General features: G+C 41.0%; 1 protein-coding gene across 2 annotated transcripts in view; it reads right to left on the minus strand.

The window, feature by feature from the left end:
• Positions 1-15,512, minus strand: part of LOC117403078 (MAM domain-containing glycosylphosphatidylinositol anchor protein 1) — a 193,418-nt gene extending 177,906 nt beyond the window's left edge. For both annotated transcript variants that reach the window (XM_034004980.3, XM_034004979.3), the window contains exons 1-2: positions 14,713-15,512; positions 13,523-13,612 (exon numbers count right to left, since the gene is read on the minus strand). In XM_034004980.3, coding sequence (XP_033860871.3) covers positions 13,523-13,589 — 67 coding nt within the window. In that variant the 5' untranslated portion in view covers positions 13,590-13,612; positions 14,713-15,512. The remainder of the gene's footprint in view (positions 1-13,522; positions 13,613-14,712) is intronic.
• Between the last annotated feature and the right edge of the window lie 12,031 nt (positions 15,513-27,543).

Consider the following 27,543-nt stretch of genomic DNA (forward strand, 5'->3'; position numbering starts at 1 on the left):
AATGCTAAATTAACGCCATTAATTCATGGAGCTCCATCATCACACTAACAGAGTTGTTTTCGAAATGCATGTGGAATATATTAGAAAATAGTAAATACAGTGCAACAGTACTCTGAAGTGTTTCTGAAAAAACTACATTACATTATGAGCGTCTCTCCAGACAGAATCCAGAAAATCCCTTACAAAAGTTCACCACAGTAAATTTGCACCTTCATTTTGCGGTTATGGTAATAATGTAATATATAATAATATAGTATAATACGTGGGTGTTCTTCTGTTAGCACTGAGAATGGTCTAGAATTGGCCGAAATGTTTGCACCCTCTAACACTGCTTGTCTAGCACCTTTGGCCTGTAGCTCATTCTTTTTGCTGCCACATTTCATTATTATTATTATTTGTTTATTTAGCAGACGCCTTTATCCAAGGCAACTTACAAAGACTAAGGTGTGTCAGCTGCAGAGTCACTTACAATTACGTCTCACCCGAAAGACGGAGCACAAGGAGGTTAAGTGACTTGCTCAGGGTCACACAATGAGTCAGTGGCTGAGGTGGGATTTGAATCGGGGACCTCCTGGTTACAAGCCCTTTTCTTTAACCACTGGACCACACAGCCTTCTATATATGAGGATATTGCAAGAGATATTGGTGTTCAGTGTGCATTTGGTTAAGTTTGGTTAAAACTGGCTCCTGGCGGGCTGCTTTCCATGATGAGGAGAGCAGTGGAAATTTTGTGGCTGCTATTTTAGCTTCAAGTCTGCAAGTCCCCCCCCCCCCCCCAAATATACTATTTATAATGCAGAACCTTCCTTCACGCAGTACTGCTGCAGTGCTGTGCCTGAGCGTGGAAATTACTGCTGATTGGAAATGGAAATATCTAGATTGTTTCACTCCTCCCTCTATGAAAGCTCATTTAAACTATCCCAGGATACTTCCATGGTAGTTTAAGTTGTTTAATGATATTTAGGTTGTTTTTTTCCCCACTGTTTTTCTATTAATCTGATTTGGTATTTATCAGGGGTAACTGTATCTATTCATCATCCTGTCATTTTGTTAACTTAACCCATCTATAGCTGTGGTGTACTCATAAAAACACAACAACAACAACACAACTCATGCAAACTTCTGCTCATGGGAAGCCTTTACTGGGTTAACTAAAAAGATTCCACAGCTGAAGCTAATTATAAAATTAAATAGTTAGTTATCTGATGCAATACAAATGAAAGTCATTTTAAATGAGTTTTGTCCCACAAGAACCTTGTGGAACTGGTTATCTTCTTCACAGGGGAATACAGATATTTCTCAATTCAGAGAGCTGTACACACGGTATGTGAACTAACCTTGCTGTAATAAAGAGGACATTGAGGGAAACAATTATGGTTTGATTAATAAAAACAAAAAATGTTTTTGTTTCTCTCTACTTTCACAAGAGTTAGGAAACACAAGATAAAATTTAAGTGAACGCAATGTCCTCACAAATATCGTAAAGATCATATGTGTCTGTGTGTCTGTCTGTGTGTGTCTGTTTTTGTGTGTGTGTGTCAGTGTGTGTGTGTGTGTGTGTGTGTGTGTGTGTGTGTCTGTGTGTCTGTGTGTGTGTTTTTGTGTGTGTGTGTGTCAGTGTGTGTGTGTGTCTGTGTGTGTGTCAGTGTGTGTGTGTGTGTCTGTGTCTGTGTTGTGTGTGTGTCTGTTCGGTGTGTGTCTTAAGGCTCTGCTGGTCACTACAGCACAGAGCAGAGAGGGGTAGAGCTTGCAATGATCCTTTCATAATTGGTTACTGTACCTTTAAAATATCGAATATAGTTAATTTGCGCTATCTCCTCGGTTTTACTCTATGGAACATTGTTCAGTAGTGAGCAGGGTGGAGAGCTGTGTAGACGTGCCTCGGATGTATCCAGAGTAACGTGGGACAACTAGTGGGATCCATTATAGAGGTAGCCGACTGTTTTTTAGAATGGAACTGTGGAACTAGACTACTAAAATAAATCTGCTTGTAATCTTTGTCTGGGATCTAAAATTCTGCCTTCCCATCTGGATTAACATCAAACCAGCCTGACCATCATTACAAGCTGGTAAACTCTTGTCCCTGATCTATCTAGACTCTGCAGCTCGTATCCTATCAATCCCCTCACTTGCAGAGCCTGGATTTAGAGCACATCCCACAGCGGCCAACACTGCCATCGGTGTAAGGAAATCCAGCAATCAGCCAGATTACCTTTTCCTATTGATGAAGTGGCAACACAAAGAGCAGATGTAAGAGCTTGACAAAATGTTAAACTAATTACGATTTACCAAGCAGCAGCGCACTCCACCTGCATCACAAATCTGTCCTTGGGAGCCAGCAGCCTGCCATACTGTATGAGGTGCCATGGTTTTCAATAGTGGAATGAAACAGGCAATGCCATGGCAGGAAGCCAAGCCATTGTAAGGATAACACAGACCAGAGAGAAAAGGGGCACCCCACTGGAGAGGAATGTCATAGCAGCTTTAACTATAATAAAACCTTTGAGACTGATACCCCATATACAACACTGGGACAGATCTGCTCTTCCTGAGCAAATTGCTCCAGCTGTCTCAGGTTTGATGGGTGCCTTCTCCAGACTGCAAGTTTCAGCTCTTTCCATAGATGTTCGATAGGATTCAGATCAGGACTCATAGAAGGCCACTTCAGAATAGTCCAATGTTTTGTTCTTATCCATTCTTGGGTGCTTTTAGCTGTGTGTTTTGGGTCATTATCCTGTTGGAGGACCCATGACCTGCGACTGAGACAGAGCTTTCTGACACTGGGCAGTACGTTTCGCTCCAGAATGCCTTGATAGTCTTGAGATTTCATTGTGCCCTGCACAGATTCAAGGCACCCTGTGCCAGACGCAGCAAAGCAGCCCCAAAACATAACCGAGCCTCCTCCATGTTTCACTGTAGGTATGGTGTTCCTTTCTTTGAAAGCTTCATTTTTTCATCTGTGAACATAGAGCTGATGTGACTTGCCAAAAAGCTCCAGTTATGACTCATCTGTCCAAAGGACATTCTCCCAGAAGGATTGTGGCTTGTCAATATGCATTTTAGCAAATTCCAGTCTGGCTTTTTTATGTTTTTCTTTCAAAAGTGGAGTCCTCCTGGGTCTTCTTCCATGGAGCCCACTTTCGCTCAAAAAGCGACGGATGGTGCGATCAGAAACTGATGTACCTTCACCTTGGAGTTCAGCTTGTATCTCTTTGGCAGTTATCCTTGGTTCTTTTTCTACCATTCACACTATCCTTCTGTTCAATCTGGGGTCGATTTTCCTCTTGCGGCCGCGCCCAGGGAGGTTGGCTACAGTTCCATGGACCTTAAACTTCTTAATAATATGTGCAACTGTTGTCACAGGAACATCAAGCTGCTTGGAGATGGTCTTGTAGCCTTTACCTTTACCATGCTTGTCTATTATTTTCTTTCTGATCTCCTCAGACAACTCTCTCCTTTGCTTTCTCTGGTCCATGTTCAGTGTGGTGCACACAATGGTACCAAACAGCACAGTGACTACTTTTCTCCATTTAAATAGGCTGAATGACTGATTACAAGATTGGAGACATGTGTGATACTAATTAAAGAAACTAATTCGTTTGAAATATCACTATAATCCAATTATTTATTATCTTTTCTAAGGGGTACCAACAAATGTGTCCAGGCCATTTTAGAATATCTTTGTAGAACAAGCAATAATTCATCTCTTTTCACAGCTTCTTTGCTTTATTCTATGACATACCAAAGGCATGCAAGTCTACATGATAAAATAGCTTTTAATTTCATCACTTTTCAGGAGGAATGAAGCATTATTTCAATGAGCTGTAAAGGTACCAACAAATTTGAGCACGTCTGTATAGGTCACTGGAAAATACAGAAATACATCAGAAGAGTAAAATTGATTAAACTAGATCAAACACCTGCATTCGTTACTAGTTCAGTTTTACTACTGAGTCATTAGAATTTCACAAAGAAAAACAATTCCAGGCGGATGGCCATTTCACCCAAACTTATGAGCTACTATAGATAACCCATTCAAGACCTTCACATATATGAAGAGCTCGATAACGCATTCCACACCTTCACATAATAAAGAGCTTGATAACCCATTCCACACCCTCACAGAGAGTGGTGAGCTAGCTTCAGTAACCCATTCCACACCCTCACATAATGAAGAGATTGATAACCCATTCCACACCCTCACAGAGAGTGGTGAGCTAGCTTCAGTAACCCATTCCACACCCTCACATAATGAAGAGCTTGATAACCCATTCCACACCCTCACAGAGAGTGGTGAGCTAGCTTCAGTAACCCATTCCACACCCTCACATAATGAAGAGCTTGATAACCGATTCCACGCCCTCACATAATGAAGAGCTGGGCAACCCATTCTCCACACTCACAGAGAGTGTTGAGGGTATAGAATGGGTTACCTAGCCACACTGTTGATGCTGAATCATTGGGATCCTTTAAGGCTGACATGACAGAGATCAATCAGATACTAGGAACCAGACAAGCACTGATGGGACGAATAACCTCCTCTTGTTCATACACTTTTTTATGTTTCTTATGTTTCTTATTGTCAAGCATTATGAATCAGCTCATATGTACAGTATTGATTCTGGCAATAAAACTACACTGCTGTTTCCCATTTTGGTGATTTACGAAACGGTTTCATCACAGATGGATACTAAATGAGGTCAGGTTGCTGACTACTCAGGAAAGTATGTTTGGTTTCTTGACAGAGAAACTGTTTATATGTTTCTCCTGGCTAGTCTTTTTGTACGTACATAGAACATACTGTAACACATAGAACATTGTATGCTACATTTTTACTATGTATAGTTAAATAATTACAAAGTATAGGTAATCTGGTTCATTGTCAACATGTCCCAAAACCAGGTTGGCCAAAGCGCTGTGGACGTAAGTTGAATGGAACATAAGTCTACTCAGATTACAGTGAAATCAGAGGTAAGTCTGGTAATTACAGAGTTTTACTAACCTTTACTTCACAAATACAGCAAGCAAATTAAAAGTGAAACAACTGTATGTATGTTGTGTTGCTCTGCATAATTCACAACTGTTGAAAATAATAATAATAATAATAATAATAATAATAATAATAATAATAATAATAATAGTCACATCTTTTCTATCTGATACAGTACAAATACATTTCAGATGGCTGTATCACATCAATACCAAGGTCTACTATATATTATAACAATTTGTATTTGTCAAAGTGTTTTGTTCAACCATGCATGTCTATTCTATAAAAGGAGCACAATGTGTAATTGATTTGATTAGTAATGTTCTTGCATAGTGACTGTCACAGAAAAGTAAGTGCAGGAGCAATGTCACAATTTTAAACAGAGGTTAAATATCACTCTCCTAATTGTTGTATTTGTTGCCTAATTCCTTTCCTTTTCATGTTAATTTGCAACCTGCCGCCTCCCCATCGGAGCTAGCTATTGCCTCTATCTTCAGGCTTGGGAGCTAGGGTCAAACATAGCATGCACAATCAATTCCATACATTCACTACATTATGTTAGGCTTTCATTGTGAGGAACTAACATCATTAAACTGCTAGGAATAGCAGATATATGCGTTGATGTAAGGATAGGCATAGTGCAAAGAACTGATGCTGCAAAATCCATATTGTCTAGAGGTCAGGCAATTACTTTACACTGCGGCCTATGTAAGCTTAACAGCAATGCAAATTACTCAACACGCACAAATAATGAGCTGCCATCATGATAATGAGGGTCGGAATGAGTGCCGCCTGTGCATCGGGGTATTTAGCGGACGCACTTACAGCCCAGAAGTGAGGTGAGTTAGGAGTACAGAGAGCAGTAGGCGCTGGATCAGATTTGTGGCACACGAAAGTCAAACCAAACTAAAAATACATCAGAGGAAGGGCAGCAAAGTCCTCTTAGTGCACGGAAAAGAACAGAAAGGTTTTCTGAAGAGCTGACAGTCCTTACAGCTGAGGTCACTCAGCATGAAATTGAGTTATTTGGAATAGCCAGCCAACATCAATTATGCTACCAAAGAGGTCATATGGTCCTCTATAGTGGAGAAAGTCAATGCTGTCGGTGTTACCAGGAGGACAGTCAACCAGGTGATGAAAAGGGGAAATTCAGCTGTTCGGTCTAGGATGACCTGCGGAGTGAGATGATAACGCGCATCCTCCAGCATCCCAGACAAAGTGACCCTGGGTTTGAATATGCGGGGTCTTCTCCGTCTTGCCCTTCTCCTCCGAAGGTTTTCCTACCTGCCCTCAACAAGACCCAAGCGTCGCCGCATCAGGAAGTGTACCACAGCAGCCATCCTGAGGCCAATGACAGGTCTCTGAAGGTGTGTGGTTTGCACCTTGTAAGAAGAAGTGCAAAGTTTTTGGAGGGTCAGCAATTGCCCAAGTACAAGGCAAAATACTTACATCTCATTATAATGTTTGCGCCCGCTTAACATTCCACAGATCCCTGCCCAATGCCAAGCTCTTTTCTTCATTTGAATACACTTCAATATCATTTAAATGGATTAATGATGGCAAAGTGTTAATTTGATAGCGGGTGCAGAACGTCAGGTGAAAATCATTCTTTACAAACGCTGCATTTTTAGTGGCCTCTAAAGTCCCACTTTACAGCCACTAAACACAGTTTCAGAAGTACCAGTGTGATGGAGGTTCGCACCGCCCGAGGATGTCTGCTTCGCACCGCCCGAGGATGCCTGCTTCGCATCGCCCGAGGATGCCTGCTTCGCACCGCCTGGGGCTGCCTGTTGCTCCGCATTGCCTGGGGCTGCCTGTTGCTCCACATCGCCTGGAGAGCCACCAGTTACAGGGTAAGAGGGAGAAGTGGAGCTCCCGCTGCCGCCTCCATGGCCAGGGGCTCCCCTCCCGAGTTCGCCTCCCGAGGGTCCGCTGCTGCCATCGCCTCCCGAGGGTCCTGTTTTGCCTGGGGTCGCTACCAGTCCTGCCATGCGGCAGGAAATACTGTGGCTGGAGCCCCATGAAGGGCAGCTGCCAGCCATGAAGAAGGGGGGGAAGGTCAGGAGACCAGCTCCCCCCGCAGCAATTTCGCTGCAGGAAATACTGTGGCCGGATCCCCACGGAGGGGAGCTGCCGGCCATGAAGAAGGGGGGGCAGGTCTGGAGACCACCCCCAAAATTTTTCGGGCCAGAGGAGCCGGCCTATGCGTGGTCCACTGGGACGCTACAGTTGCTGGGGTGGGAGGAGGACATCCCGCCGTGGCCGCCCCCGGAGACACCTTGCTTCCCCTGTTCCTGGGCCGGGACTGCTAGCCGGGACTTTAGGGAATAAGGGGGGGGGGGGGTGGCCGAAAAGGCCATGTGTGCTGCGCACAAGGGGGGGCATGTGTGGTGGAGTGTCCCGCCCCTATGTATTATTATTTGTATTTTTGTTTGCGGCACGGATAAAAGCGCAGCGGCTTTTGTTATTGTTTTTATATTTATAATTTAAAACCCTGTGAGGATGCATGACTGATCAGCTATTGATTATTTAACTAGCTGACAGTCATGCATCCTTACCAAATGCGTGCAGACTGTGGCCGAGGGGTAATAAGATAATTAACAGCTAGTTAACCCCTCGGCCAGAGTATAAGAACCGGCAGCTGTCCGTGCTGCGGGGTTGGTTGTTGGGTGTAGAGAGAGGAGGTACGGGGAGATAGAGAGGAATTTAACAATTGCTAAAACGTGCTGGATTAGCCAGCACTACACTTACTTGTTTGTCTGATTTGTTTGGCCCTCCTGCCCTTTGGTTTTGTTGTTTTGTTTAAATCTTTTGTTTTTGTTTTGTTTGTTAATAAATCAGCTGAGTGCCATAGCATTCAGCTTCCCCCGCCCATCCATTTTTTGGTTTCAGTTACTTCCTGGTCCGTGACGTCACCACACCTCACCACTGCGAGGCATCCTGTCACAGGGAGAGATTTTTCTAATGTTTTACTTGGTTAGGCTGATACGTGCCTTTCAAAGTTAAACATTTAAAAGGAAACCATGGGATTAAACCCTGCTGGTTGTACCCTGATTTAAAGATAAAATACTGTGAACCGTGTTTTAAAATGCATTTTATTTGGGGAATGCCTTTGTTAATCCTTCATGTTAGTTTAGCCCAGAGGCGTTGCTATCAAGGGTTATGCTATAAAGGCTGTGTTCTGCCATACTAGAGAGAGAAAGAGAGAGAGAGCAAGGTGAGGGTAGATGTCCTCAGAAAATGTCTAAGGATAGCTTGTTATCCTGTTCCATTTAGTTCTTTTTATTTTGTTCCAGAGCACTGTGTTCTTTTGTTTGCACCAGCTACATAATAAAGACTGCACTTTATCAGAGCCTCAGACTCCAGTTTGCTTCCTGCACGACCACAATCCCTCGCTAACAGGACCTTTACAACCAGATTAAGAGGATTTTGTTTTTCCAGGCCCACATCAGATTTCAAATGAAGAAGAAACACTGAAATTAGCTTCAATTAAACAGCCTTGACAATATAGCTAGCCTCCCTCTACCTGCTGGTGGGCTCTACTTGGTAGAGCTGGCAACACCAGACAATGCGTCTATAATAATTGTCAGTAATGCAAACAGAATTATGCATGAACTAACGCATGACTTCCTACTGAATCCATTCTGTAAGAGCAGGCGATATATTCACCTGCATGCCACTCGTATTACTTTTCCAGTATTTATTCAGGGTTTTCTTGGGTTTCTCATAGCTGTACAGGCTGGAAATAGCTCTGTGCTTCTCATTGTACATGATCCTCTTATTATTATACTGCTGCTGCTGTTGTCATGATCCCCACCAGGGTGCTGTCTCTCAGGGGGTCTTGTGACTTTCTCTGTTGACAGATCCTTTCTTTCTTTCATTCAGATTTAAGACTTATCACAATATATCAACTTGTATCAAGTGTTTCCCACAGTAAAAGCATACCGAAGTGCTGTAAGGCATAGTAAGGGCATGGTAAATCATAGGTTAGCTTAGTAAAGGCCAGAAAGGTATGGTAAATCATATTTTTTTTAAAAACATGGCAAATTATGGTAAACTATGGTACATACATAGTATAACCATGGGAAAAGGGTGGAATAACTGCAAAAAATACTGTGCAAAATTACTGTGGTAAACTTGTCTAATGGACATCAAGACAAAACAGCATTTGAAACTATCATCCCTGCACAGAGTGTCTACTTATATACCTGCTAAAGAAAACTGTTCTATAGCACCCTGCATAAACTCGACTTGGTAGCCAAGGGGTTAATAAGGTCCTGCCCTTTAGTAGTGACACAAACATATTTCTTATAAATATACCAGGAAGCGGCTATTTCCACAGGAAGCTTTGCCTTCCGCAAACTAGGTAAGAGAAAAAGCAATAACTTAGGAAACCTACTAATGCAAGCGGTTCACTGTGCTTCACAGTTTCATAAAACAAGCAGCTTCCCTTTGGGATCCAATCTGTGGATTAATTGGCTGCTATTAGTTATTAAACAGCGATGCAACAGGTTTCTTCAAGTGCTCCTCTGATAGCTGCTGATCACCAGTGAGCAACAGTGCAGGAAGGAATCTGCTAGAGAATCGTCGGCAGAAACATCTCGCAGCAGTATGGAGCAGTGAAGACTTCAATGAAATCCATGTGATGCCTGAATGGCTATGCCTTAGAAGGATATGTGGTGTTTACAAATGCTCAGTCGGGAATGGTTAAAGGATTCACAAGATATGGCACCCAGTCAATACTGTATATAACAAAAAGTTGTTTTGGCTGACAGAAATACAACAAAGATAAACCTTCCACCCCAACCTGGTAGTACATTTTTAGGCTTGAATTTTCCAGTTTTTATTTTTGATTTGGTCTTGGGGTGTTTCTCTGTTTTCTATTATTATTTATACAAATAGGTTGCTTTCAGTTAAGTATAGGTTATTAAGCTTCTAAATACTAATCTATAGTAGTTATAAGTTGTTTATAATGTGGGAATCATTGAACGTTCAGTACAGCTAAAACAAAACTATTTTTAGGCATCAGCGTTTGATATGAATAGCAAAATTCTACTCAGATAAAGCACAGAGGCTAAGGGTGGAACAGCAGAATACTGCAGTCAGTAACTGTATAAAGTGTAGAGTGGAGATTCAAGGTAAAATTGGACTGTGCCATCCTACCACAGACAGACTGCATGTTTTTAAAATAAGTCCAATCAGCGATTGCATTTACTGTCTAGTGGTATAAAAACCTTTAGCACTGCTGTCCTCATTGATGTCTTTGTCTCCTACACTCCTGCAGACTGCAATGCTTGGCTGGTATCTGAAACATCATTCCTGTGGCTGATATAATTGATTTCTCCTAACTTTCCTTTTGTTCTGCCCTTGACTCTGTACCAAGGAGGGAGTGATCCTTCTCCTCCACTCAGAGCACACAAAAACACTGCAGATTGTTTTTTTCCTTCCTCAGTTTTTCAAGATCGGGTAACAGAGTCCCAAAGTGACATCATCGACCGTGTAAACCGACCCTTGCGTAAACAGCTAAGAATCTAAGCACTTCTACAGGAAAACCTATTCTCCCCAGATTCACTACATTAACAATGCAGCAAAATTGTATAAAATCATATCATTTTCAAGCTTATATGGTTATAAAAAGATTATGAAATGATGCAAGTTAAATCATAAAGGCAATTACTTCAAAAAACTCCCTCAAATTCAATTACAACTGCTCTCAAACATTAGGCATGGAACAATAATAAAATAGGTGTCCCCTAACACCATGCCCGGTTCTGAAGCCTCATGAATGTAACATATAATCATGCTCTGCCATAACGGATCCTCACCACTGCAGCTGAGATAAAGGTTAAACAACAAGCATCTTTCATGCTGTGGGTAAGACTCAGCCATTAGTGTGTCTGGTCGTCGGTCGCCAGTTCTCGGACAGCCTTGTTACATGAGCCACCAGCACCATGTAAAACAGTGCAGCTCTGCTAGTCACGTACTGCTGCATCTAGTGTGATTTGCAGGTCCTAGCCAAGTACACACATGCCATATTTCTCCTTCACTTCTGAGAACCCAGTGCATTGGCTGCTAAGCCATATGCACCCGAAATACATTTTATAAAAGACAGCCTCAGCATGTGTTACAAACACACCGAAAAAAGAAACAAACCATCAGATAAAGATGCCGGATAGAAGCCTTGATCTCAAACTGGATTACCCGAGGTAGTGCGATAAGCCTGGCTGCTGTGTTATCATAACACCAGCGGTCAGATTAGAAGGAGGACGATTTCAATTCCAAAAATTATTGCCTACACAGCCTGCAGCAATACTTCCTGCGAAGGGATTGTTTAAACCAAAAAACTGCAAAGCATTGGTTTTCAGCAGGCTAAAGGTTAATAGGATTTTATACAGCTTTGGTGTAGCTTTGCATCAGAGGCAGTATTAAAGCAGAGAGCTAGGATGGAGGTGTGTGAAGAATAGCAGCCATCTATTACACAATATTAGAGAGTGTTAGCGCAGAGAGGTAGGTACAGTATGGAGTGAATATAAGTTGGAGCAGAGGCAGGGTAAAGCAATGGAGAGAATAGCAGTCTTGTATTTCACTATATCAGAAGCCGTATTAAAATCAGAGTGTGGGTGAGAATGAGGGAATGGAGAAATTACTCGCCCTATATGACACTAGATCAGAAGCAGAAGAAAGTAAGCTGGTATTGACTGTGCAACAATAAACCTTGCTGATGCTCCAAAAGTGCTAAGCATATCTATTATTACTGCAACCCGAGTCGTAACCCAAGCTCTATCTTTAATAGCCACTACCAGTATGTTCTAGGAAAACGACAATACAGCACAATCCAGGACAAAACAATGCGACAGAATCACATCCAGGCACAAGGTACTGATTAATGTTAAATACTGGCAAACAAAAAGGACAGATTTATATTTAGAAAAGGAATCTTAGTCACTGACATCCGTAGGTTGGGAATTTCACAGTCGAGGTGGGTAAATGCACTGGGATTATACTGTACTTGGTTGCAGTTTGAAAAGTGGACCACCCACACTGGAAAACCAGTCGGAGATTTGAAACACCTCTTAGTGTTGGTTTTAATCATTAGGGCAAAACCACGTTGCACTGGAGACCTGTCAGGTAAACTGGAATGCATTAAAAAATCATACATTAAATATTCATGCTAAATGTTACAGTGTCATTCTAAAGGCAACGGATTTAGGAAAAACATTCCCTTCCCAGGCATTTTCCATTGAGCCAGATGTTTAGGTTCAATAAGAACCAATGGAACATTTTGGGTTTCAAACATGAAGCATGAGATTATGGATCCCATAATGATTCTATTTAAAACCCTTTGAACCTGTTACATCAAACCATCATTATAACAGAATGGTTCTTAGAACCATACCAAAGTAAGGGTTCTAGAGAAAGCACCTATGAACCACACAGTGTCACTCAGAGTACCCTGACTCCTCTTTTCGAAGTGTTTTCTTGTTTTACGTTGTACTGTGCAAGTTAAAGGTAGTCCCCTCTGTTTTAAAACATATGACGTATGAAACGGATCATGATTGTTGAATAAATATTTGCAAGGTGAGCTTGTTTTTATGTGTTGTGTCACAGTATCTTCATGTGTGGGGTGATATTATTTTTACTGTATGTGTGGGGTCACCTTATGTATTATGTGTTGGGTCCCCATATTCTTATGTGTGGGATCTCCTTAACTATTATGTGCATAGCCACTATATTCTTATGTGTAGGATCGCTATATACATTCTCTGCACACAAATGCTTTACTTAAACTGGGCAGCTTTGGTGTCTGTCTGTCACTGAACAGTCAGTCCCACGATGCCTGCTGTCCTGTTTAATATAACCAGTGATGTGTGATACAAATTACTGCAGCTAGACTAGAATAAAATATATATATTTATTTATTTACCACGGTCTAGAGTATGACAATAAACAGGAGCTGCTTTCCATGCCCTACTTGGGATTATTATTAGTAGCAGCCGTAGTAGTATTTTGCTTGCTCTAATAAATTTTATCCTGCATGGATAATCCGCTCTAAAGCGGACAGTTAATCGTGATCAAAGCCTACTATACCGGTTCTTTTTTAATAGTTTGACTGACCAGAAACAATACACTATTTAACACAGCATCGCTCAGATTAGTTAAAGACGCAATTATTAAGTGAAATAAGTAAATACGTTAATAGATTAATAGATAACTGACTAAAACAAATCAGCTGTTTTTTTAGCAAGGTGTCTGAGTGAACTGGTCCGGTACTTTGTAGGTGTACAGACCCGCAGCGCTCAGTTTCATGCCCGCCCAGACAGACACAAAACACTGAACACAAACCCAAAGCTGCAGCGTACAACTACATTTAAATGTTTGAGAATGAAAGAGAATACTAATAATTATTCTTTCAGCAGATTCTAAACACAATGTAGTGTTTTTTTATTGTCTGAAAAAAAACATTTAAAAGCATTTTTTTAAAGTATGAGGGTATAAGGTACACTTTGTTTAACGTGTTTAAATATGTCTTACCATAAACTCCTTGCCCTTTAACGTATAGATGAAGGATAGAAAACAATAAAATCCTGAAAAGTTCCATCTTCAGCTCAGATCCCGCATACCCTGCAAAAAGAACCAGGAGAAATGAGCGCTTCAATTCACATCCGTAGCCGGGGTAGGAAGGCAGCGATCAGAGAACGACTCGCTGTTGTAGTAGCTACACCGCGAAGTTTGCTGTAATGTAGTAATGGAAAGCAGATGGATTTTTTTTTCATTCTAATTAATTCTGAACAATTGTTTCTCAATTTCAATCTGAGAGCAGCCTCCCTCCAAATCACGAGGCTATTAATTTAATAGAGCAACAGATCGCCGTCAGATTACTGAAATGTGCAGCAAGGATCCAGAGATTTCCTGGATCGAAATAATTAGTTTTTAATGTTTCTTTTGGTTTGTTTAATTATCCCTATTGCCCCTTGCTCTCTGCAAGCCTCCCCTATCTGTGTTCCCGGGGGCTAATGCCTTTCTACAGGTAAACGTGATCCCGGGTTTTTCATAATTATGGGACTTCGCTTGAGAGGTATTATTATTATTATTATTATTATTATTATGAAAACTCAAATTGTTGTAGGACTATATATAGCCTATATATATATATATATATATATATATATATATATATATATATTATAATTTCTAAACATGCTTCATGTTGCTTCGTTCAAAACGCCCCAGTTAATTTTCAAACTAGTATATCGGAGCTTTATCCAATTAAAACATGTACTTGATAATAACAATTAATATTAGACCATTTTGCATAGTTAGTTTTGATACTAAGTATTAACCGTACATACAACGTGTAATACATTTTCATATAACATTGTTTCTAGCAGAAAGTATTGAGGTTTTAATAGGCTGCTATGTATACTCGATAAATGTTAAATCTCTTATATATAGCAAACCAGTGTTTTTGGCACAAATCGTGTTGTTGTTTATTGTTTTTTACACAGACTGGGCGGCAATTAATCTAACAGTTTTGCCACAATAATTGTAGCGCTTTTTTCTTTTTTTCAAGAGAGTGTTTCTAACTTCACTTCCCTTGGTTTGTGTGAACCCAGCTTTTAAAATTTACTTTTCTGTAATGTATTGTATAACTGTCCTATAGGTTCAGCTAATTGTATCAAATATTTAAAATACGTTTTGTATTTGTTTAAAGCAATGGTTACCTGGAATATGCGATGCGTGGATACACCTGTCTGCAATCCTTACTCTCTCCCTTGTGTCCGCGATGAGGTGTCCCCCTATACCGGTGTGTTCTCTTTAAGGGAATGAAGGACAGCAGCACATTCACTTCACTTTCCTCGTTGTTTTCTGTTTTTTTTTCTGTGCAGGAGTGTCTGACACTGTTGATCCAGTGTGCTCTCCCTCCGACTTTCGTATCCGTTTTACACAAGTCTGCTTTACTTTAGTTACTTAGCTAGTTGTGCCGTTATGTCGCCTTCTAATATATAATCCACAAGAGTCCGAATCTGCCGACAAGCGTAAATTGTTACTTTAAATGTACTATTACCATGCCATCGTGTTTTTGCGAATATAAACACGTACGCCAAATCGCACTGTTGGCAAATGTCTGGTTTTCGTCTATTTAACGGTGTGATTCTGTTTATTTATCTTTTAAAATCCAACGTGAAAGTAGTTATACATCTCCAAAGTCTTGCAAACGAGCAGAGGATGACAGGACAGCTGCGGCTGCACTTCCGAACCCATTTACCGGCTGCCCCAATCAAAGCAGGCCCTCCTGTGTTAAGGTCTCTGCCTGGTCTGCTTGGTCTTGATGCGTGTATTTTGCAGGTGCTAGGGATTGAAATACTAAAACAGTTGAAATGAGAAGGGGGTTAAATATGCCTCTATATAATGAATGTCTGCGGTGCCAGCCTATCGTCGCTGCACCCAACTTATTCTCTTTACACTGAACTTAGCTCCTCTTCTCGTAGTTCTTCGTGTGTGCGAGTGAGCTTCAGTTTTTCAAATACATTTTATCTGTACTGTGGGCTGTTTGAAACTCCTCCAGTGAAGGCAGCCAATTAAATCCGTGCAAGCTGCAAACTGGTCCAGCCTACTACACACCGCGTTACCAGTTTCCCAGAGGAACGGTTGCATAAAACAGGGTACTAACATATCAGCAAAGGAAAAAAACAACAACACAAGCTCTGCTCTCCTCGCTGTCTCCGTTTTCCTCGTGTTGTTTTCATTAGATTTCTCGTTTTCACCGCCAGACGTCAGATTTCAGCACACGGTCCATCCATCTATCTCTCTATCGTCTCTCTATCTTAAATTAAGAGCCGCGCAGAATAAGGTCGAAGCGCCCAGTAGTACCTGTCACTGCAATCACGTTCCAGACGATATATGTAACACCATTGTGCCAGCTCAGCATAATATCATTTTAGGTCAGCATAAAATGACACTAAAACTGTGATTGCCTGCCAGACAACATACACTTTGTTTTGTGTTTTATCGTGTTATGGGCTATCTCCCACAATTGCTGTGGTTTTATTAACACTTTTTGACACTGTTCGAATTGTTATGGTGAGCGGTTAATTTTTTTTAAATGATAGATAGATAGATAGATAGATAGATAGATAGATAGGTTCCAAATCGTTTTATCGAACCTGTTACTGAAATGCTTCTTCAAAGGACATTATAAATACAGATTATAAATTATAAATGACCGAGTTTGTCGTTTATGTTCAGTCTATGAAGAATCGACGGGGGTTATTTGTAACGTGTCTTGACCACTGCGATGGGTGCCCTTTTAAAACACTACGTTTCCAGCTCTCTGGCGTTATGTAGGAGACACCTGCAGATATAAACGCTGCCGCTTGTGGAATCAATGTGCTGCACAAGCCAATAGACGTCTTCGACCGGATTCTTTGTTATATAACCGTTTATATATACATGGGCAATTTTTGTTTATTTACCATCTTAATAGCACATCAGAAAATATAGTTTATATTTTGGTAAGTTATTTACGATATAGCAACATATTTATAAACTATTTAAAAAAAAGAACAGCAAAGTTCTTTAATGTGCCGTTAAACCAATTTAAAGAAGTTTATATGATCAATAATACTGGGAAATGATAAACAACCATAACAAAAAAAAAAACACCTTAATATGTTAGTAAGCCAGTTTATCAACAATAAAAAATGGGTTATAGCTAATTTTCAATAGTGCTACAAAAATGTGAACAGGTTGTTAGAATTTTAACTGTTGCGTGCAGCGCCTTGGTTATATTGTAATTCTGTGTAAGCCATGAGATGAAAGTGTCTTGCGATTTCATTTAGCCTCACAATAACAGGTGCCGGTACAGGGGGTGTCAAAAGTTGACTTGTCTGCGGACGTGTTGCTGACTGAGTAGCCACGCGGGAGCTGTTCCAGTGCTGAAATGGAGATACAAGGTGTAATACTGCACTCAACGCAACTGTCTCTACGTCGAGGACGCTGATGTTAAGATGAATTGGCCGACTTCCCTTTAAATACACAATTAAAATATCACCAATTCATTCTGTCTTGATCAGACGACATATCTTTCTAGTAGTGTGTTAAAGTCTCAATTCCCTCTAAAAGGTGTAGGTTGGATTCTCACTTTTGACAAAGCAAGAATTGCAATTATAATGTACTTAATGTTTTAACCACCCCAGAAAAAAATTGTCAGTGCACGTTAATACCTTAAATTTCAACTGTAAACAGTGAAGTTGTAAACAGTTCACGTTTAAACAGTGAATTTGTAACTGTTGAATTAACGCTGTATAGTTGTTAATTGTTAATGTACGTCGTTGTTCTGTTGTCCCGTTTTATAGTTCAAGAGGTTGTTAATGTCATTCTGTCGTGTATTGTGTTTTGGTGTATGTCACCCTAAGAGCCTGTGTGGCTGGGGAAGTGGCTATCCGGGGCTGAGCCATTTAACGTGTGTGTGTTGTTTGTCTCGCTTGGGTAAATGCCAACAACAGTGCTTGTAAGCACTACAGTAGGAGTTTAGCATTCCTTTTGTGGTTTAAAACATAAACTCGATAGAGGTAAACAGTTATTTTAGGTTGTTTTGATATGAATTTGGATGTATGTTTCTGTACAATGATAGTGGAAAAGATCTGATATAAAGATTACAAATTATTTTCACGGTAAAATCTTTTATATATTTAAAAGTAAATTGGAGTTCTTTTTACAGAAGAGGCTGTAAATTGGTTTACAGTACAGAACTTCACTTTACTGGAAATTACCGTGCCGCTCGGCTGCCAGTCTGTTAACCGTAAAATCAAGGTTTCATTTTTACAGTGTAGAATATCATCACTCTTCTCCTCACCCCATGCCAGGGCTTCTTTTAGAGTAACAAGAGTACACTTATATTAAATGTATTTTAAAATAATTGTACCGTCTTGAGATATGACTTAATCTGTGCCCAACAAAATGTCCTTGCATTCAATATTTTATAACCTCTTAACATACAACGTTCAATACTCCCAGATTGTCTGAAACTCGAGCCTGTTATGTAGCACTGCAGCATATGATTAGGGGACATGGTAATGGTGTTCTATTGATTCCACTCTGCCAGACTTCCACACTGGGATTTTAATTTAATGTTTAAAACAATATTGATCCTCATGAGAGGAAACAGGCCATGGCTTAACACCCTGACTTTATCAAATATGCAGAGGAGTGGTTCAGATGGGGTTTTAATCTCCTGACAGGATGCAAAGACCAACTATAACTGCTCACCTGGCCATTTTACAATAACTCAAAAACTGGCAGCTTAGAGACATGCAGCAAACGCACAGAGCATCTCAAACTCAGGTAGGTGGTCGGGCAGATGCAAACTGGGGCTATACCAACGGGCCTCTGTAGATCTGAGAAATAGACTGCACTGTTTGACACTCAAAAAGTCATCAAAAACAATCCCTTGAAACCCACTGCTTAAAGAGTAAGATTCCTCAAATGTAATTTTAATTGCTTTCACTGGAATGACAAATGATATTAAAGATAATAACTCAAAATTGGATCGACAATTGGATACAATATACTGTATATAGTAGAAGGTTGCCCCTAGTGGTGTACTGAGTACAATACCTCCCTCAGTGATATGGTCAATGCAGGTGAAGGAAGCAGATGAAGGACACCAGGATTCTTTTGAGAAATTGCTGGTTTTATTGCACTCACTCAGTGTGAAACTAAATTTAACAAAAGTAAGGGAAAACTCCCAACTCAAAATAATAAAACAAACCTTGTCATTACTGACACTAACTAAACAAAAAAAAACTCCCTATCAGAGGCCTGCTACCATTACCTCTCTAAAGTAGCAGAATACATAGATTATTCACTTAGTACACATAATATATCCAGTTCTTGACACTTGTAAAATGCTTCCTCCTCCTTAAGAACAAGTGTTTTGTGTAGTAGGTAAAATAGCAACAACACACAGCACCTATTGTTCCCCCAAACAAATCAAACAATCAAGAGAAATGACTCTGCACCTCCTGGCTTTATATACCATTGTCACACAACAACATATAACAATATATAACTATATAACTATATAACTATATAAGTTATAGCTCTTTCCATGAAATAGACTGACAAGGTGAATCCAGGTGAAAGCTATGATGTTATTGATGTAACCTGTTAAATCCACTTCAATCAGTGTAGATGAAAGGGAGACACGTTAAAGAATGATTTTAAGCCTTGACACAATTGAGACATGGATTGTGTACTGTGTGTGTGCCATTCAGGGGGTAAATGGGCAAGACAAAAGATTTAAGTGCCTTTGAACGGGGTATGGTAGTAGGTGCCAGGCACGCCGGTTTAAGTGTGTCAAGAACTGCAACCCTGCTGGGTTTTTCACGCTCAACAGTTTCCCATGTGTATCAAGGATGGTCCACCACCCAAAGGACATCCAGCCAATGGCAGGCCAGTGGTCGAAAAATGGCTCATTCATGAAAGAGGCCAAAGGAGGCTGACACGAATTGTGCAGAGCAACAGACGGGCTACAGTTAGTCAACTGACAGTCCAGTATAACACTGGTGCCGAAAGACCCATAAAAGAATGCACTTGTCTTACCTTGACACGAATGGGGTATGGCAGCCGACGACCTAACAGAGTTCCACTTCTTTCAGCAAAACACAAGAAACTGCGGTTGCAGTGGGCTAAGGAACGAAAACACTGGACACTGGATGATTGGAAAAACATTGGCTGGTCTGATGAATCCCGATTCCTGCTGTTTCACACTGATGGGAGGACTAGGGTATGGAGAAAACCACATGAGTACATGCATCCATCATGCCGCGTGTCAACATTGCAGGCTGCAGGTGGTGGTGTGATGGTGTGGGGTGTGTTTTCATGGCACACATTGGGCCCCTTGATAAAAATGGAGCAACGTTTGAATGCCACAGGATATCTGAACATCATTGCCAATCAGGTGCATCCCTTCATGGCAGCAGTGTATCCATCTGCTAATGGATTTTTTCAGCAGGATAATGCCCCATGCCACAAGGCTAGGATTGTCCAGGAATGGTTCCATGAACATGACAGTGAATTCAGCTTACTGCAGTGGCCTGCCCAGTCACCAGATCTCAATCCAATTGAGCATCTGTGGGATGAGATGAAACGAGCTATTCGGAGTAGAGATCCACTACCAGCCAACTTGACACAACTGTGGGAAGCATTGGAGTCAACATGGGCCAGCATCCCTGTGGAACGCTTTCGACACCTTGTAGAGTCCATGCCCCGATGAATTGAGGCTGTTCTAAGGGCAAAAGGGGGTGTAACTCAATATTAGGAAGGTGTTCCTAATGTTTTGTACACTCAGTGTGTATATATATATATATATATATATATATATATATATATATATATATATATATATATATAGTTGTGTAGCATTATAATATAATAATGTTCAATGAAATAAAAACAAAAATATTGTCTAAAATGGCATTTTAACCGAAACCTTAGATTTAACATTCCAGCAGCGCGAGTCACTCCGGCAGTGGCACCGCTGGCTGTGGCAATACAAGCAGCTGTGCGGGGCCTTCTGGCGGTGGCAGTGCACTCCAGTTGGGCGACGGCAGCGCTGGGTATTCCGATGGTGGACAGGGCGCAGAGTACTCTGGCAGCGGTAGTGCAGGCCACGGCACGGGGTAGCCCAGCAGCAACAGCGCAGCCCACGGTGCAGGGCTCACCAATAGCGACAGTGCAGGCCACTGTGCGGGACTCTCCGTCAGCAACAGCACAGGTCGCAAGACGGGGCACTCCAGCCAAGGCATTGCAGGTTGCAGGACAGGCCACTCTGGCAGGTCTGTCGCAGGTTGCAGGACGGGGCACTCTGGACGTGTAGGCTCTAGACCCTCCAGACGTCCATGCTCTGGACCCTCCAGGTGTGCAGGCTATGGACCCTCCAGACATCCATGCTCTGAACACTCTGGACGTGCAGGCTCTGGACCCTTCGGATGTGCAGGCTCTGAACACTCTGGACGTGCAGGCTCTGAACCCTCCGGACATGCAGGCTATGGACCCTCCAGACGCCCATGCTCTGAACACTGGACATGCAGGCTCTGAACCCTCCGGACGTGCAGGCTCTGAACCCTCCGGATGTGCAGACTCTGAACCCTCCAGACGTGCAAGCTCTGAACCCTCCGGACGTGCAGGCTCTGAACCCTCCGGACGTGCAGACTCCGAACCCTCCGGACGTGCATGCTCTGAACATTCCGGACGTGCAGGCTCTGAACCCTCTGGATGTGTAGAGGCTCTGGACCCTCCTGACATGCAGATGCTGAACCCTCCGGACGTGCAGCTGGAGACAACAATGGCTCCTCCCCTTATGGCACTGTAGACAGCAACGCTTCCTCCCCTTTCGGCACTGGAGATAGCAACGGCTTCTCCCCATTCGACACTGGAGATGGCAACCGATCTTCCCCTTTTGGCACTAGAGACGACAATGGTTCATCCCTCTCTGGCCTTTGGGCAGGCTGCTCCTCCCTCTCGGGCACTGGAGATGACACCGGGTCCTTTGCTCGCCTCCGAGAACAGCCGCTCGTCCCCTTCTTCCTCTTTTGGGCAGGTGACAAATCCTCTTCACCCTGAAGGGGGCAGCACACCGCAGATTGCCCAAACTCTTCCACAGGTGAGGCACCACCCTTGGTCCTTCAGGCCTGCAAGGAGGGCATCTAAACCACCATCCCAGGTGGTTTGGGAGGCAGAGGGGCCAGTCTCTGGCTTTCAGGCCGGCAGCTGGTCTTGGGCTTTTAGACGAAGCCACTCATCAGGGGACTCCACCTCATCCCTGTGATACACCTCCATGAAGCAGAGGTCTTTGTAGGGGCACTCTTCCTTGAGGTGCCCACACTCCCTGCAGGCATCGCACCATGGAACCCCTTCAGCTTGCGGTTCTTTGATGGACCCAGATTCAGTTAAAATGTTTTTGCCCACTGATGATGGGAATGAGAATGTAGAGATGGAAGCTCTGCTAACAAGATTTAAGTTTGTGCAGGTATCAGGCTTTTAAAGACACACCTGTGGTGGCTTTGACAAACTCACTGAGAGCAGAAACTGACCCAAGACTGTGACAGCTACTGGAAGCAAGCTGATCTTTGGGAAACAAATTGAACATTTGTGAACCTATATGTGTGTTAAAATGTTGTAATAACTGTACTGTGTTTTAAAGAATATAAAGCCAGCTGAAATACACACTGTTCATACAAAAAGTTACAATATGCTATGTATTAACCTAGAGTTATGCTAGAGCATTCTACATTTCTGTTTAGTCTATTATAACCTTGAGCAGAAAGGCAGATGCCAACATCAAGTTTCTTATTTAGAGAAGTAAGCTTGATCTGAAATTAATGTTTAAGCTAAACACAGGTATTCTAGAATAATTCAAACAGAATATAAGTCTAAATGTTTTATTATAGCAGAAAGTTTATAAGAATTTGGAACTAAGAGAATATAGTGCAGAACTTAACTTAAAGTAAGAATGTTAGTCAAAATAGAGTGGTACCAGTCTGTGTCAGGCATACCGCAAGCTTGCAAAAGAGAAGGTAATTAATCTTGGTAATCCTTATTTGTTTATTGTACCAGGCGAAGGGTAAAGTTTGTTCATAACTTAATTGAGACTTCTGACGCAAGAAGTGAGGCAAAAACTCTATAAAAACTGAGGTAAAATCTAGTCAAGTATCACCAACTTGCTAACTACAAGTTGTGTGATCCATGCTCTGAAGATCTCTGATCGAGCTGATTGCTGTTGGTGTCGTGTTCAGAAGTCTTTGCCTTTGAAGACAGTTCCTGTCCTTACCTTATACTCTACACTTCCATATATAATTTGGGAGATAAGAACTATTTGGAATCTATATCTCTCCTATATTGATGCATTGCTATAAGGTATATGACTTATGTTTTAGTCTATGAGAATGACATATTGGATGTTTTAGGACTTAGTGGTGGGCGTCTTTAGTTTTATGCATGCGTAGCCATATAGCAAAACATGTTGTAACCATAAAATGTATTTGAAGTATTAATGCTAACAACTGCACTGGACTGCCCAGATTGTCTGTCAACTGGGATTCGACGTCGTCTGTAACTACTCAATCCATTTTTAGTAGTTAATAAACCGACAGAGTACTAATACTGCTCCAATTCGTTAAAACTTCAAATCAAATGAGTCTGTGTGAGTTTCTTGATTATTAAAATTCATCTGGATATGTTGCAAGCCCAGTGCACGAACAATCCACTACAGGAGTCTGAAACATCTTAATGTCCTCCTGAACGTCTCCCCTGAGTTTAAGAGTGGACTTAGAGTACATATATATATATATATATATATATATATATATATATATATATATATATATATATATATATATATAATATAAATAAAAAGAGTATGTGCAAACCTGACAACGGTCAGCTCTCTCTGCACTACTCCTCTGCATGCCACATGACCAGACCTCCAGCCAGAGAGCTCTCGTTATTCCACACAGTCCCCTAACGTACCCCAGGCTACACCTCTATCGATCCGTCACAGCCAACTGCTACTTGGTTATGCTTGTGACTTAACCCGGTTTTGATATCAGCGCAACCTGAAACACCTGTGTTTCCACCCTTCCCAAGATGACCTCTGCAACCAGACCCTATGCTTAAGGCATGCGCCATCTTGGTGAGGTCATGCTAGCAGCTCCCTTTAATGTCTCCACCTGTCAGAAGACCAGATTTCACTCCTTTTACCACCCTCCCACATTGTCATTTATTTAAATTGAGCAAATTAAGTCTATATAGTATGTGTTTGATTTTTGTCTGCCTTTCTTCTGCCATAACAACTTTGTTTAGAAAATATTTTATGCAAAGTATGTTAGTGATGTGGTGTTGAAATCGAAATGGTATATCAATGCTGTATACAGTGCATTTTTAAACATGTACTCTGGCAGTGTGTAACAAGTATATTGGAATAAACTATGATGCACTACTGTTTTCTTTTCTCTGTTGGCTTGTGGAGAAAATGCCTTAACGGCCGAATTGGAATAAAACCTGTTTAGACTGCATGTGTAGATCTCTTGATCTCCCCCTCCTAATACTGTGCACTGGACTTGCCTGCCCTCAGCACCACATTACTGGATCCTCAGCTGATGCACTATCACACTACTAATATAGTAATCTTGCATTGTATCCCTGTACTGCCCTGTAACATTTGTAACTCACCTTTAATAATAATAATAATAATAATAATAATAATAATAATAATAATAATAATAATAATAATATGAAAAGTGTTGTCAGTCTGAATACAATTTTAAAATTCTACTGCAGCCAGGAGCTTAAGGGGACCCTAAGTCCTCTGCCTTTTTTTCTGCATCCCCATATATATACCACAAATGATCATTTATTTCAAAAGAAAACAATTCACACAGTAACCCACTTTAAGAAACAGGTTAGATATGTTTCTAGCATAAGGTGTAGGCTACATAAAATCATGGACCACAATGTAGTTTACAAATAAATTGAAACACTTTTTTTAGCTTGTATGCGAGGAAAAAAAAACACTACAAGAAAATAAAATAAAAATAAAATCTACTTGCATGTCAAGCTAATAATCTCCATAATAATGTCCTTAAAATTACATAATAAGTATGGAAAAAATACTACATCAAAGTGCTATTTAAAATAAATCTTGAAACAATAGTGATTTATTAGTGCTTGTATTTCTTGTCAAACTAGATGCGTTCTTGCAGAGTTCCGTGAGTCACTCTGGTCTGGACAGAATTCTCTCTGCTCTGAGAAAAACAAAATTTATTCAGGGGACCTTTTCTGGTGCACCAGGAAATTACATCAGAGGAAAAATGCAGTTTAGTAAAGAAAACTCAGCTGTTTGGATGTAAGGGAGATATATAATGATTTTAATGTTCAAACGGCAAGTACAGTTAGAGACAAAACATAATCTGAGAAAAGGTAAAATGTACACAAAACAAAGATAAGCAGAACAAAAAACAAACTTTCATATCTATCAATATTAACTTTAATATACTGGCATGAAGATGAAATGTGGTTTAAGTAACAAAGGCATTCCTGTTGAATCACTCTCTTGTAGAACACTATGTACATTAGGGATAAGCAACATTGTACTGCCAACAGTGTGCTCAGAAACAGAGTAGATCAAAAAGAATCACAGGCAGCAATATTAATAGGATTCTATCATTTTTTTTATCCCCAGAGACAATCACACAACCTGTGTAAGTGTTGCGTCCTTTCTTTTCTGTTCCCCTGGATCATTGTTTGTCAGGTTGTTAAGCCAGGGAGCACTGCATTGGCCTTTGTGCTCTTGCAGTACTCAAGAAATAAGTAATTTGTATTAGTTACTCTATGTTTGAAATGTTGTCTACACCTTTAAATTACAGGTTTGAATTAATGCACATTTGCATTTGGACTATTAGGGTTCTCATATATGTATTGGGGTTGACCTTTATACAGGAAGTGAGAATGAGAGAGAAACACGAGTGAGACTAAGCAAGACTAAACAGCTGCATTATCCTTTAGCTCAGCACACCTCCTAATAACATGCATTCTCCAAATGAAGCCTTTTGCACCCACTTACATTAGAAAGGAAAATGGCTAGAGACTCACCACACTTCAGCCACCCCTATGGTAGAATCAATTGCTTTAGGTTTGGCAGTGAAAGGAGTCTATAGGCTTTTCATGTGTTCACTTGCAGTGCCATAGCAGTGATTGAGATGTCTAATAAATAGAAATGCCAGACAGATAGCACATTGGTCTCTGAACCTGAAGACTGGGATGGGAGGTTGATCCTCAGTCACTCCATCTATATTATTTATTCATTTTTATTTAGGATTCTGAAAAGAACACTTTTAAACGTTGCATGAATTCAATTAGTTGAATACAAACAGTTGAGCAGTGTCAGTTCAGATCCCTCCTGTATTGACAGAAACAGAATCTAACGGGAGAATCCTCCTCACAAAATTCTGTCCAAATTACTTACAGTAATTATTTATCTTTACTTATTTACAGACAGCTTGGAAACACTGCACTTCCTGTACGGGCAGCCAGTTAATGTATTGATAACTGGCAACTCGGCACGAAACTGAACAAGAACCTGGCACGCTGTCTCTGGCTTACAGCACATTTATTCCAACTGTCACTCTGCGGTTAACCTTTACACTCTCCTGAGCTGTGTGGTGACACAACACCACTGAAGAATTGAACTGGCTCCGTTTCTATAGAGCTGGGGGCAGTCTTTTTCCTACAGGAGAGAGCTGCTATACTAACACTGCATAGAGTTTCTATAGGACTTAAACTGCTGTGGGGACTCATCTATCTCTCTCTCTCTCTCTCTCTCTCTCTCTCTCTCTCTCTCTCTCTCTCTCTCTCTCTCTCCTATAAGAGAGCTGTACTGTGTTTCTATAGGAGAGCTACCTGAATGAGTGGCTATATTTATGACTTTCTCTATTACTTTTACCCCTGGGGATTCTGGTCATCTCTCTGCTCTGACCCTGAAGATTTATTAAAAGGGTAGGTTCTGCAGTCAAAGGAAATGCTTTTGTTTTTGTTGGTGCAAGCATGTGAAACACTCGCTCACTTACACACTTGCAACCATGATACAGAACAGTTCAATGCAAAACACAGATAGCAAAAAAATTAAACAAAGGCTCAGGGTGTCTTGTCTCCTCCTCCTTTCCAGTAGGGAATCTATAGAGGTCTTCAGTTTACCCCCCCCCCCCCCCCTCTCTCTCTCTCTCTCTCTCTCTCTCTCTCTCTCATGACAAAGGCATCACCAAAATAGTTAAAGCATTTCATTTAAACAATGATTTTCAGGACATGAACACTGTACTGAGTTAAGGACTGGTAACACTCTCTCCTCATACAGTCAGTATGTAACTGGCCTATAATCTACAGTCAAATTCAACATAAAGCCCTCTTGCCTTTGGCACAACATAACCAACTTTAATTAACTGCATTAACACACTTGAATTATCTGCGTTTTAAAAAGGACTGAATGCCACTTGATGACTCAGTGCTCAGGGGTGATGCATTCAAAATTTCAATAAGCCCCAGAGGAGGGAAAGGAAATATTTTTTTAGAGTGCCAGAGCATTTCTGGTTTATGACAGGTAGATCCGAATACACAACTGTTTGATTGCAGGGAGAGCAAGGTACAGCTTCTGAGATCTGTTATCAAAACATTTAAACAGCAGAGATAGCTTCTGGCAAACAGGAAAGATATGACCTCAAGTCAAAGTTGTGTTCTCAAATCACCCAACTTCTATCAATTGGAATTGGACATCCTAAAAATTATGCATTTATTTTATACCTTTATTAATATCTGGTAAGACAGTTTCCTACAATTTCGCTGACAAGTTTGAAAACAGTGTGTGGGTATTTTTATATTTAAAATGTCTTTGTCATGTTTAGGTGTCTCTATAATAATAATGATGATACTGAGGAGGCTGATGATGATGGTGATGAGATTGTTCAGCGCAAAAGCAACACCACTGTGACAGAGAATGAATG

This window comes from Acipenser ruthenus, chromosome 5 (assembly GCF_902713425.1).
Source record: "Acipenser ruthenus chromosome 5, fAciRut3.2 maternal haplotype, whole genome shotgun sequence".
Classification (NCBI taxonomy): domain Eukaryota; kingdom Metazoa; phylum Chordata; class Actinopteri; order Acipenseriformes; family Acipenseridae; genus Acipenser; species Acipenser ruthenus.